Source organism: Suricata suricatta, chromosome 4 (assembly GCF_006229205.1).
Source record: "Suricata suricatta isolate VVHF042 chromosome 4, meerkat_22Aug2017_6uvM2_HiC, whole genome shotgun sequence".
Classification (NCBI taxonomy): Eukaryota; Metazoa; Chordata; class Mammalia; order Carnivora; family Herpestidae; genus Suricata; species Suricata suricatta.
This window is the reverse complement of record NC_043703.1, coordinates 85,668,071-85,681,466: the sequence shown is the minus strand read 5'-3', so window position 1 is coordinate 85,681,466 and position 13,396 is coordinate 85,668,071. Positions and strand designations below refer to the sequence as shown.

Below are 13,396 nucleotides of genomic sequence, written 5' to 3'. Positions count from 1 at the left end.
CGTGTACTAGTTCTTCTTAGGAATTTAAAGATATATTTGTTACCTTATTGACGTTATTGGCCCTTATTGACAACATTGACATTCTTGTTTTGGGTTGGTTGGTTGGTTTTTCCTCACATTCTAATTTATACTTGGAGGTTGCAAAGAGAAGTAAAAGAATGCTTTTGAAAGTTAAGTTTCCTAGGGATAATCCTCACAATGTGATGGTGAGAGGAGTGTGTGCGAGTAATACTTCATCTTTAATGTGCTCGTGATGGTCATTAGCTTTCATGTATAGCAAGTATTCTTCCCAGCTCTTCTTGAAGAAAGACCGGTATCAATGTAGTTTTATTCTGCTTTCCTTATTCTGTTGCAAAGTCTTCCCATGTTAACAGTGCTGTAAGAAACCTGTCATTTTTGCATTTCTGCATGTTTGTATATGTGTATGATTATATTCTGCATGCTCAGTGTATGTTAGGACCTTTGTGATTTGGATAGATGTGACTTTCCTGGTTGGCCTTGTATTTTAAAACAAAAGACAAACGGCTGTACTAATGTGATCTTTCAAGGTATGGTTCACTTCAGTCTAGTTCAAAGAAGAGGTGAGTTGGAATTCAGATTCCTTTCCCAGCTGTTGCAGGGAAAGGCCACGCGTCACCCAGGGCTTGGCATAGCATGTGCCGTGGAAGGTTAGGCTACAAGGAATGGGAGGTGGAGCCCGGGTTGGAGTCAGACTGTCTTTGCCAGTGCCCTTATAGACACACTTCCCCCAGACTGGCTTGTTTGGGTAAAGTTTACTTTATAAGATAAAGGTGCCTAAGGTAATAAATATGTCATATTTGTGTTATCTAGCATTCTCTCAACCAGAATTATTAGCTAACTAAAACTTCTATCCAGTTTAGATGTATAGCTTTGTTTTAAAGTGTGTGCCATGGTACAAGTTGATGGTCAGCATTAGATGCTGTAAAGACATAATCTGAATTTCAGAATAAAATTTCTCTTCATAGCCCCCTTAGTCCACTCTTCTTCTGGAATAGTTAGCTTTTTTCCCTCTTGAAAAGGATGCAAACATCTTTTGTTTGTATTTCAGAGTTGTTAAATGTCTCTTATTTGAGCCTCACAAAAAGTCCTCAGAGTTGCAAGAGAATATTCTTCTTCTTTTTTTTAACCTTTAATTAAAATCTTTTTTTGTTTATTTACTTTTGAGAGAGAGAGACAGAGACAGAGAGACAGAGTGTGACCAGAGGAGGGGTAGAGAGAGAGAGAGAAGGAGACTGAATCCAAAGCAGACTCCAGGCTCTGAGCTATCAGCCCAGAGCCCAAGGCAGGGTCATGACCTGAGCCAAACAGAGTCAGAACCTTAACTGACTGAAACACCTAGGTGCCCCTTTATTTTTTTAAATGTTTGTTTATTTGGAGGGGGGTCAGAGAGAGAAGGAGGGAGGGAGACTAAATCCGAAGCAGGCTCCAGGCTCTTGAGCTTTCAGCACAGAGCCTGATATGGGGCTTGAACTCACAAATTGCAAGATCATGACCTGAACTGAAGTCAGACACTTAACCAACTGAGTCACCCATGTGCCCCAAGAATATTCTTGATATTCATTTCTCAAATGAGGAGACTGAGAAAATGGGAGGTTGAGGGCTTTCTAAAGGTCCTAGATCAAGGTCTCTTGACTTTCTAGTCTATTAAACATGCATGCAACTTCAAGGTTGGATTTCTCCTCTTTACATTTTCATTGTTCCAGAGGCTTGTCTCTTCCCCCTTGAAAATAAGCTCCCCACCTCCTCCCCACAAACACACACACACTCTCACAGTCTCTTCTTGAAGAGCCTCGGCCTGTTCGTTTGTGAGAAATCTCCTGATTTCAGATGTCCACATATCTGTGTTCACAGATAATGGCTTTCAGAATGTAGTCATTTCAGGTATCTTCTGTGTCATCAGAGAAAACACAAATCATGTTCTGTTTTAATATTAAGTGGGGTTTGGTTTCGGGTTTTAAAAATTGGCAGTCCATGCTTGTTTTAAATGACTAATAAGAACCCTCTAGGACAATGAGAACACTTTGGTTTCTTATCTAATTAAACTTGATAATCTCTGGTCTACCATCATTAAGAGGAAAACCATGGTTCTTTGAAATCCTGCATTTGTATTTAACAGCTACATTCTTATAGAACTTTCAGATGCCTTTGTATATATCAGTGGAGTGTATATATCCTGATTTATTAGACTCTTTAAATCTTCGTGACCATTTGAAAATCTTGGGGACAATCCATCACTATATGTTTTTGTAATATATTCATCAGTAAGTGAATTACCACTGAAGGCCATTGGGGCAAATGGTTCTTGGTGCTCCATTCAGGTGGTTCTGATGCTTTCCTTTGGGATAAATTGATTGCTGGGTAATTTCTGTGTGACAGGAGTATATCAGGCGACAGCTAGAAGAGGAGCAGCGGCACTTGGAAATCCTTCAGCAGCAGCTGCTCCAGGAGCAGGCCATGTTACTGGTAACGCCCTGTATCTGTCTTGTTCTGTAGCATTAGGGCCTGTTTCTCTATCCCTCCCCTGAGCTTTGGGCATAGACGTGGTGATTACCAGACCATTTTGGTTAGCGTTGTGGGCTGACAGGCTCAAATGGAGACGTCCTCTGTGGTCATGCTGCTTTGGGTACATTTCGAGGTGGCTTCTATTTACTTATGTATTTCCTGTTAAAGAGTTAACTGTTCTCTTTGGTAGATAGCAAGGTTTTGAATGGAACTTGGCATTTGGTGAACAAACTAGAATGCCAAGGGCTGAAAGTTCAAAACACATGCCATAGGATTTTTGCCTAGTACACTAACTTTTGAAACCACCAAAACCAACTTTTAATTGAATTCTCTCTCTGTCCAGTGATGTTATGGTTAGCAACAAGCTGTCAGATTTTTCCACAGGTAATATGCTATTTAAAATCCTAGTCATTTTGCTATGTTATAAAACAAGGGGGGGCAAAAGGCATGGTCTCTGTGAAAAGTTGAGAATGACTCCAGAGAAGAGGCGAGTTGTGCAGTGTCCCATAGATTCAGTATTCTCCTCTCCCTCTCCAAGGAGTGCCGATGGCGGGAGATGGAGGAGCACCGGCAGGCAGAGAGGCTCCAGAGGCAGTTGCAACAAGAACAAGCATATCTCCTGTCTCTACAGCATGACCACAGGAGGCCGCCCCCGCAGCAGCAGCCGCCGCCCCCGCAGCAGGAAAGGAGCAAGCCAAGCTATCACGCTCCAGAGCCTAAGCCCCACTATGAGCCCGCTGACAGGACCCGAGAGGTATTTTCTTTTCCTTTGTTGCTTAAATATTGATCCCATATTGCTCATTCTTTGGGAGTTAAGGGAATGACTCTTAGGAACTGTGTAATAGTAAGTCAAGGCTGGGGCACAGAAAGCAGGTGAGAGCCACTCTTTTGGTTTTCTAGCCAAGAAAATATGGTTCATACAAGTGAAAGGACACTTGTCTGTGGTCCCTTATCTGCTTGGTCTTTTCTCCATAGACCAGAGTGTTAACAAATCTTGGTAAAATGAGTACTAAACTAAACAAGGGGAACGCTGGATGGCAAAATCATTCTTAAAATGTACATGAGGGGATGGTGGCCTTGTTAACTATTTTCCAAAACCCATGAAAATGCACGGTGCCTGCAGCCCAATTTTACTGACTTTCCAAAGATTGTGATTTATTAATGAAATTGATGCATTTGGGCCACCTAGAGCTTCCTGGTAAAGATGTGGCAGAGCAGTAACTGTTTGGAAATACTAAGATTGGCTTTTGGACAGTGTTGAAACCTGGCCTGTAGGTGGCACCCTTCCACCACGTCTCACATCTCTACTCTCACAGAGAGTAGATTCTAGGAACAAGTGTTCTCCTTATCCTAGAATGCCTTTGTTTGGGGTACCGTGAAAGGTGTTTTGAATTCCTGATGATAATCTTTTAATCCCAATCCGTTGATGTAGTTGGTTGTGACATTCTTTTTTTTTTTTTTTTTTCTCTTCTAGTTTATTGTCATGTACAATCTTAGAATTCTTGCCAGGAGGAGATTTTAAAGGCTTAATTTTTATCTTCATATTTCTTTATTTCAAATCGAATTTTAGCCCTATTATATTTGTCCCCTTTCTTCTAGTTGGAGAAAAGAGAAAATTTCTCTCTAGGGCCCTTCCACTCTCAGGCTTTCTTTGGGATCTCTGCTTTTCCCTACTAACACTGAGTTATGTCTTCTAATTCTCTGATGCAGGTGGAAGATAGATTTAGGAAAACTAACCACAGCTCCCCTGAAGCCCAGTCTAAGCAGACAGGCAGAGTATTGGAGCCACCAGTGCCTTCCAGATCAGAGTCTTTTTCCAATGGCAACTCCGAGTCTGTGCATCCTGCCCTGCAGAGACCAGCTGAGCCACAGGTAGCAACAGCCCAGTGGCTGTGGGCTGAGGCAACTCACACAGTGGTTCACTAAGCCATGGGTCTGCTTGTAATGTTCACAGTTTGGTTTGTTCCCACATTTAGAAAGAAAAGAGATTAGCAGGAGTGATTTTAAATTAACTTTCAGGTGATATACCCTCAGCTGATAGAGAAAAGAAGGACTTTTAAAAAAGATTTTTGTTATACTTACCAAGGATATCTAGATTTCAGTGATTTCTTCTTTTTAGTCTTTTTGTCTTTCCTAACTCAGATGCTCATAAGCAAATGCCTTCTTTCTCTAATTCAAGATTTATTCTGGTTAGGTTTTAGAAAGTTAGTATCATAAGTACATAGAGAACCAGAACCTTTTCTTAACCTTTGACCAGTTGCATGAATGGGCTTTTAGAAAGCCGGTGACTACTCAATTGAAATTATGTGTAGAATTTCTTGGTTTGTCCAAGTGCATGTATTTTTCTGGGAAATGGGCCTTTCTTTAGATTCTCAAAAAGTTTAAGATCCAAAAGAAAATATGATCTAGTAGGTTCAGTGTGCATTTCCCTGAAGTAGGTCAGGGTAAGGGTCATGACCTTTCATTGGGTTGATCACAGCTCTCTGCCTTGTCTCGGGCTGAGTGTTGTATGGCTAAGAGAGAACCCTCTGTGCTGTCCAGAGAAGACAGTTAATAGCAGGGAGTATCCCCTGTCCAAGATCTGCGAGGTCCTTAATACACAGATTCATCTCCATTCTTTTACTGAAAATAATTGACTTTGAGACATTTGGGCCCTTGAAGCCTGAGTTTACTTGTCATAGATGCTTGCATGTGTTAGGAAACAGAAGTTCATATTCTTGTGATCAAAGTAGCGTGGTATTCAGAAAAAAAAATCCAAATGAGGATTTAAACATGCTTTATAACAAATAATCCCAGTATGGGGAGTTGTTATAAAGAAGAAGAAGAAGAAAGAGAAGAAGAAGAACCAGACCTAACAAGTGAAGGATGTGTTTGTGGAGGTGGGGGACTTTGGGGGGACAGGGAGGAATTTACATGGGGTCAGCAGTTTCTTGATTCACAGAAGAGCTGAGCCACAAGCCAGACTGCGAGGAAAGCAGGACAGTTGAAAAGGAGGGAGACGGAAAGGAAGAGGGACTAGTACAGTAGGTGTGTTTGACAACCCTTGTGTGAAGAGTCTGGGACTAAAGGTTTTATTGTGAAAGTTCAACTTACAACAAAGAAAATTTTTATCTATTTGGCCACTACCAATGTAGAAAATAGGAGTTCCTGAATTATGTAGGCTACATTTATATTAATGATTATAGTCTCCCTTTTCCTCCTTTTACCTAAAGTTGCTTTAGGCTGAAACCTTTGCTTAGGAAAACATTCTTTGGGGAGACTGTTCATGTAGGATTCTATTTTTTAAACCCATTTTTTATTATAGTTGCAGAAAATGCTTTGTTTTACATTACCAGCTGAAAATGTTAAACATTTTAGCAGTTTGGGGTTATGCCAATAAGTGGAATTTGTCTCTTTCCTAGAAATCCTGACCTGGGACTTACTCTGAAACTTGCATTTAGAAAAATTAAACCAGTAGTCATTTGGTATTCTTAATTCTCATTAAATGCACTGATATAATAGATACCATAGCTGGGATTAAATAAATTGCAAAATTACAATCTAATATAATAAAATACAGAGTATTTTGGAGGTTGTTTTCCCAACTTGAAAGCAACCAGATTAATTCAGGTGACAAGTAGTTGTTAATATTTCTTCAGCTGTCAAGTAGAAGGCATATCCAGTAGCAGTCTGCAGAGAGAATGATAGTATTGAGTACTCCTAAAGAACCCAAAATTCCTTTTTTCATAACTACTGTGAACATGTATAGAAATCTCTAAGGCATGAGTGTTTTAGGACCTTAAGAGGAGAAAGAAGCAAAATCATTGGTATATCTGAAACGTTGGCTGTCTTTAAGTTGGATTACTATAGGCTGCCAGCACATGAGGGCTTTGTCTTTGTTCATAAAATGTGCTCTGTGGTTATCTGGTCTGTAGTCTTACAAGGCCGGGTGGTGTGAGGATGGATAGATAGGTCTGCCTGTATGACAGTGTCTGTCTTGTGATCTTTCTCTTCTCCCTCTCTCTCTGCCTGTCCACTCTCTCCTTTGACATGGATGTGCATGTAGCACCTTGTCCTTCCTTTTATGACTTGAAGTCTATGAGTTTTTTTTTTGTGTTCTGTTTTGTTTCCTTAATCTTTGTATTTACTGCTTCTGTAGTATTAGTCTGGATATAAAAAGTTTTCTGTATAAATGTACATTTGCTTTTTTTCTATATATTGTGTTCCCCAAACTGCTTCTTCACTTAGAAGTATAACTCTTCCACTGCTTGGCTTACCGAGTACTGTATTGCCCCAGTTTGCCTTCCCCTACTTCTTGTTTTGGATTTGGTATTGACCAGAAAAGCGTTTTATGCAGAACGCATTGAATGTTTTGTGTTTTGTTTTCTTGTAAGGTACAGTGGTCCCACCTGGCATCTCTCAAGAACAATGTTTCCCCTGTCTCGCGATCCCATTCCTTCAGTGACCCTTCTCCTCCCAAATTTGCACACCACCATCTTCGCTCTCAGGACCCATGTCCACCTTCCCGCAGTGAGGTGCTAAGTCAGAGTTCTGACTCTAAGTCGGAGGTACCTGACCCCACCCAAAAGGCTTGGTCTAGATCAGACAGTGACGAGGTGCCTCCAAGGGTAAGAAGCAGAAAGACAGATGTGTGCTTCTTTTTTCCATTTCGTTATTTTAAAAAAATTATTTATTTTAATTAAGGGTATGATGATTTCACCAGAATGAAGGGGCAATGAAACTTCAAAGGAAGTTTTTTACAGTGGGGAAAGTTCCATAATTAGGCAGTTATATTCAGCGAGTGGCCAGTTACATTTTATGGTTGTTGTTAATGCTATACTTAAACATAAAGTAACAACAATATATGAGTAAGTTTATAAAGAATATACTTCTAGAGCAAGAATCAAAATGTATTTTAGCAGCTTACACATTTATACAAACGCTATAAATTGTTTTGCAACATTAATGATTATCAAAATTTTCAGGTCTTTTAAGAAAAATTTAATAAACATTTCCAAAAAATGGTTTATTTCTTTTTAAATTCAGGGATTTTTGTTTTTCAATTTTTCTTGTTTTTGGTAATTAATGGTGAAATTAAACTAAAGGCACTTTTTCATGTCATTCAACTTTTCCTCCACTTGGAATTTGCTTCCTCTGAATATTTTCTTGCTTCCTATCAGTCTTCATTTCCTACTGATCCGTTTGTAGACCATTGTTGGGTTTCTTTGAACTTATTTTCCTGATTCTCACATTATCTCAGCAAAATGTTTTGTATGTCCCCTGCCACCAAGCTTCGGTATAAACATCATTTAAATGTTACAGAAGCGTGGAAAGGCTGTTTGTCCTGGCTCCTTTGATGCCTTTGACTTAAATTTTCTCTGTCATATGGTATCTGTGGAGGGCAGAGAAGGATCGGGTATTGGGCTAGTGATAGTAAGGCTCACATAATTCGGACTGTTGTAAAAATATGTTTTGGTAGGGGATCTTTTTTCTTCTCATTTTCAATAATTTAATTGCTGTATTTTTTTACCCCAAGGTTCCTGTGAGGACAACATCTCGCTCCCCTGTTCTGTCGCGTCGGGATTCCCCACTGCAAGGCAGTGGACAGCAAAATAGCCAAGCAGGTCAAAGAAACTCCACCAGGTAAGAGGAGAGGGAGGCTTAAGAATCGGTGTACTGCACAGTGTAATCCATCATGTTTGTTTTCATAAACATGCTTGTAAACATGAAACCATCTGAGCCAAAGTGATTATCAGTTTATAAAAGAAAAACTGCCAGGAAGTCCATTATCATGAATAATAGCAAACTGGTGTATGGTGAAAAGAGAGTCTGAATCCAGTTGTGTTTTGGCAGTTTTGAAATGGAAACTCCCTGTCTGTGTAAGAGAAGTGGAAGGAAAGGCAGAGAAGCCTGTGAGAACTGTAACCTGAGGGAGTTTATCCTCTAAAGGATGTCCTCATGCCTTGGGAGTGGTCTGGAAATCACAAACTAAGGAAAGTCCAGGTTTGACTTGCAGCCTATAATAAACTAGTGCGTTAACTAAATAACATTTTTAGGTTGTAGAGCTGTTCTGCTTTTTAAAATAGCTGAACAGCTATTTAAATTTGAATTTAACTTAATTAAAATTCAATAAAATTAAAAGTTACCTTCCTTAGCAATGCTGGTCCCATTTCACATGCTCAGTAGCCACATGCAGGTATGGCTATCATGTCATACTACTCAGCTACGGAGTATTTCCACCCTCTCCCTGATTTCCATTGGCCCCTGCCATCCTAAGCAAAGAGAAGGGCACTATGTTGACGATTTGGTGCTTGATCATCGCTAAACCTTGGAAGTCAGCCTTCTGCACATGGAGCCTTTTAGGACTTGAAGTGCTAAGATGGATAATGGGCCAGAAGCTGCAGAGAGCCTTCTTCGTCCTTATGATCAGGCCTGTGGGATTCTCCTGTGACTAAGTCTGTGTATTAATTGTAATCTAGCAAACTTGTTCTCTGACTGCATCTGTGGCCAGGGTCCGGCACTGCCTGTGCTCTCTGCCACATTTCTAACACAGCCCATCCAGAGGAGTTTGTTGCATAAGTGTTGGCTCTTGAAGGCATTGATGGACTATGAGAATGACATAATTTTGTGTGTGATTATACAAGTAGAATTTTTTTATAATAAGAAACTGAGTTTGTAGCTGTGACAGAAGTAGTAACACTCTTAGACTGAACAGTAGCATTTCTTGTCAGTTATAATGAAGATGTGGGGTCTGCTGATGGTAGCCTGTTCCTTCACATTTTTGATGTAAGATTCTCTGAGGTGCTTTGTATCCCCCAAACCAGTGTAATGTGTGTCAGCTATACTTGAATTTGAAAAGGGGTATCTGAGGTAAAATCCACAAATAACGTAATTAACTTTTGGTGAATTCAATGTTAAATGCTGTTTAAATGTTCAATGTTGCCATTTTTTTTCTCATCATACCTACACTTCAAAGACATCAATGGACATATCATGCATATGTTTATAATTTGATCTTGGGATAATGCATTCACTATTCTCTCTTCTTTTCTAACAGCAGTATTGAGCCCAGGCTGCTGTGGGAGCGAGTGGAGAAGCTGGTGCCCCGGCCTGGCAGCGGCAGCTCCTCGGGGTCCAGCAACTCAGGATCCCAGCCTGGGTCCCACCCTGGGTCTCAGAGTGGCTCTGGGGAGCGCTTCAGAGTGAGATGTAGGATGCCTTTGGTTTTCCCTTCCCTCATTAACAGTATTGGGCTATGATAGATTTTGATCATGCAAAAAGGCCAGTGGTTTTTTCATAGCTGCACATCACAAAACAGTGTTTCAGTATAGGTTGCTAATGATACCATAATTTTAATAATAAAGAGTTCACTTTTGAGAGCTTACACATGCCTCACGCTGTGAGCACTTTATATGCGTTATCTCAGTTAATCCTTAAAATAACCCTGAGAGAGAGAGAGATGTATTGTGTCTCCATTTTACAGATTAAAACAACTGCAATTTAGTGAGATTGATAACTTGTCCAAGATGATTAGCTAAATGTCCGAGCTGGGATTTGAACCCACTTCTTTGAATGTAGACTCCCATCCATGCTGTCATCATTATTGGTTATTTTAACTGTCAAAATATTAAGTTAATGAAAGTTCCCTCTAGTATATTCTTGACATAACGTAACAAGTTATGTCATGTTATGAATACATGTTAAGCAGAGTCAAGTCTGTGTGTGAGGAAGGCCTGCTGTGAGTGGGGCCAGCAGAAGTGGGTGGGAGGGGGAGGCGAGAGAGACAAAGACTGGGTGGGCTGGGTCAGCTTTATGTGATCCACTTCTCTGTGTTTATCCATTTCTGCCTATCTTGTCTCTTGAATTTCACAGCATCATCCAAATCTGAAGGCTCTCCATCTCAGCGCCTCGAAAATGCAGTGAAAAAATCTGAAGATAAGAAGGAAGTTTTTAGACCTCTCAAGCCTGCTGTAAGAATTCTACAAAATCAATCTTACTTATTCAAAGATTGAGTGACTCTCTTAAAAATATGTGGTTAAGAGGCCTACAGTCCTTTTTGGGGGGCCCCTAACAGATTTGAGGACTTAGAAGGAGTGCCATGTTCTCCTACACATTTGTGCATCATCACACCCCCGCCACTATACGGGTGTGCTTTTTTCTCAAAAAGTACAAAAGGAAGAAAAGCCTTTTTATTTTTACCTCTTTGCTCATCATTAACCTATTCTTGATGAGTTGGGCATTTACCAAATTGCTTTAAATTTTTCTTTTTAATTTATTTTGAGTGGGAATGGCAGAGAGAGAGAGAGAGGATCTCAAGGAGGTACCACATTCAGTGCAGAGCCGAATGCGGGGCTCAATCCCCTGACCCTGGGATCATGACCTGAACTGAAATCCGAAAGTGTCGTCTGAAAGTGTGGGATGCTTAAACAACCCAGCCACCTAGGTGCCCTAAAACTGGCCTTTACAGTAACTATTTTACGTTACCTTCTTCAGTTCACCTATTATTTAAATCCTGCCTTTTGATACCAGGAATGACAGTTGTGACTTCCTCATATTTGGCCTTTAATCCTTGTTGCATTAACTGACCATGTAACTGTGCTCATTGTGGGATTTTAAGCCTTTTGGAATTTTGATTTCTTGCTTGAATTGATTTCTGTACTTCCCTCACTCCCCTTTCTCCCGTGCTTCCTTGTGCTGTGCATTCTTCATCACTGACGGCTTCTCCGACTCACTGAAACTGCTGCTGCACCGAAGGGTGAAGTGGTAAGCCCCGTCTCTGAAACGTTCTGTAGCAGAACGACATTCCAGCTGCCTCTTCAGTTTCGCTTATAATCCGTCTACATTTCCTTTCCTCCCTCAGCTTGCCTTTCTCTTCTTTTCTAGAACTCAAAAGTCCTAGATTTCTGCTTTATCTTTTTAACACAGAATTTACTGCATACATTTATTATTAAATACAGCTTCTAAAAATAACTTCTTAAAAAGCTACATGAAACAGTAAGACTCAAGGTCAATACACAGTTACTTCAGGTGTTTAAGCTCAAAAAAAGAGCAAGGTATTCTCACCTGTGGAGGAGGAAACTCAGATGGAACTGCTAAAAAGGAAAAGGAAAAGTGACTACACAGCCTGCCTTTAAAAAAAGCCATTACTTCCAAATCTAATTCCCAAGTAGAAACCTTAGATTTTTATATGAAAATGTAGAGTATAAGTAGTAATCACGCTTGAAGATTATATTTGGATAATTGAGTATTAAAATACCTCAGCATGGAAGAGTAAAGGGAAATGAAGCTCCTTTTGAGCAATGTCTTTTAACATGGGTTTCCGTTCCGTCTGTGTTCATACTTGTTGGCATGTTGCTGGGATGTGTGGGGTAAGCGGCGCCTGGAAGGCGTGCCTCTCCCCTCCTGCCCACAGCCGCGCACGCGCTGCCACCACTTTCTCACTGCGCTATGGACCTTCTTAGGAATGTGGCAAGTTGTTAACACTCTGTGAAGGGAGCTATGAATAGTGTAGTCCCTTTTCATAGCTTTGAAATTGTTAAAAATAAAAGGTAGAGTTAAAAATAATGAGTTCAGCAAATAAAAACTTTCAGTCAGCCTTTTTAAACTAAAATCTTGCTTTTTGGATAGTCTTCTTGAGAGAAGACTTTGTTATATGGGCAGAACTCCAAGGATTTGCCTTCACACACTTGCTGATGTAGAATTTTGTTAGGGTTTTTAAAATATTTTTTTAATGTCTTTATTTTATTTGAGAGAGAGAGACAGAGACTGGGTGGATGAGGGGCAAAGAGAGAGGGAGACACAGAATCTGACGTGGCTCCAGGCCCTGAACTGTCAGCACAGAGCCTGACACAGGGCTCGAATCCACGGACTGTGAGATCATGACCGGAGCCAAAGTCAGATGCTTAACCAACTGAGCCACCCAAGCACCTCAATGTTAGGGTTTTTTTAAAAACACTATTACCTTATTGTAAGCAGATTGTTTTTTTATTGTGAGATTTGAACTGTGTGCAACATCTTTAGCTTTTTTTTTATCTTTTAACTTTTTTTTTAATCTTTTCTATCAAAAGCTCGAGCTCACCTTCCTAGTAATTATACTGGTAAATATTACAAAACTGATGTTGTGGCTATCTTATCAGTAGTTAAAATGAAGGATGTCTCCTAATTACTGTTTTCCTTCCACTGCCCTCTGTGTGCGCCTTTTTGCCTTATTCTCTTTTTTGTCCAATGCATTAGGATTTGACTGCCCTGGCCAAAGAACTTCGAGCGGTGGAAGATGTGCGACCGCCACACAAAGTGACAGACTACTCCTCATCCAGTGAAGAGTCAGGGACAACAGATGAGGAAGATGATGATGCAGAACAAGAAGGGGCCGAGGAGCCCACCTCTGGACCAGAGGACACCAGAGCAGCGTCAGTCCTGGGTGTATTTTAGAGAGCTGAGAGTATCTCCACTGAGCTTTCTTTCCATTTGGAACACACAGTTGTTTTCTATACTTATCCTGATTCTATGGCCATTTAGTTCTCCTGGATTCAACAGCAGACAGCCTTCATGCTTTCGCCCTTCTGTGTGTGTGTCTGTGTGTGTCTGTGTGTCTGTGTGCGTGTGCGCGCACATGCATCAGTGCCTCTCCCCAGGACCCAGCGTATACCGTATTTTATATTTAATTTGATGGTATGACAAAAGGGTTGAACCACGTTAACCATAAAAATTCATTCTAAATTTTTTACTCAAGAATTCATTCTAAATTTTTTACTCAGAAACAGACGATACTGGCAGGAAGGTCTTTGTTGAAATGGAAAAGCTAAGCATTTATTTTCCTTGAGGAAACTAGATCTGTAGGCTGATCTCACCTTACACCTTTGCGAAGGTAAAAAATCTTACCCAGGATGTTCTT

General features: G+C 40.4%; 1 protein-coding gene across 5 annotated transcripts in view; it reads left to right on the top strand.

Moving 5' to 3' along the window:
- The window catches only part of MAP4K4 (mitogen-activated protein kinase kinase kinase kinase 4), a 194,852-nt gene that overhangs the window by 156,278 nt on the left and 25,178 nt on the right, over positions 1-13,396 (top strand). For 3 of the 5 annotated variants that reach the window (XM_029937130.1, XM_029937127.1, XM_029937129.1), the window contains 9 exons: positions 2,398-2,484; positions 3,062-3,277; positions 4,234-4,395; positions 6,897-7,130; positions 8,039-8,145; positions 9,560-9,711; positions 10,375-10,472; positions 11,257-11,265; positions 12,736-12,911. In XM_029937130.1, coding sequence (XP_029792990.1) covers positions 2,398-2,484; positions 3,062-3,277; positions 4,234-4,395; positions 6,897-7,130; positions 8,039-8,145; positions 9,560-9,711; positions 10,375-10,472; positions 11,257-11,265; positions 12,736-12,911 — 1,241 coding nt within the window. The remainder of the gene's footprint in view (positions 1-2,397; positions 2,485-3,061; positions 3,278-4,233; positions 4,396-6,896; positions 7,131-8,038; positions 8,146-9,559; positions 9,712-10,374; positions 10,473-11,256; positions 11,266-12,735; positions 12,912-13,396) is intronic. The other 2 variants (XM_029937128.1, XM_029937126.1) reach the window with 2 other exon arrangements.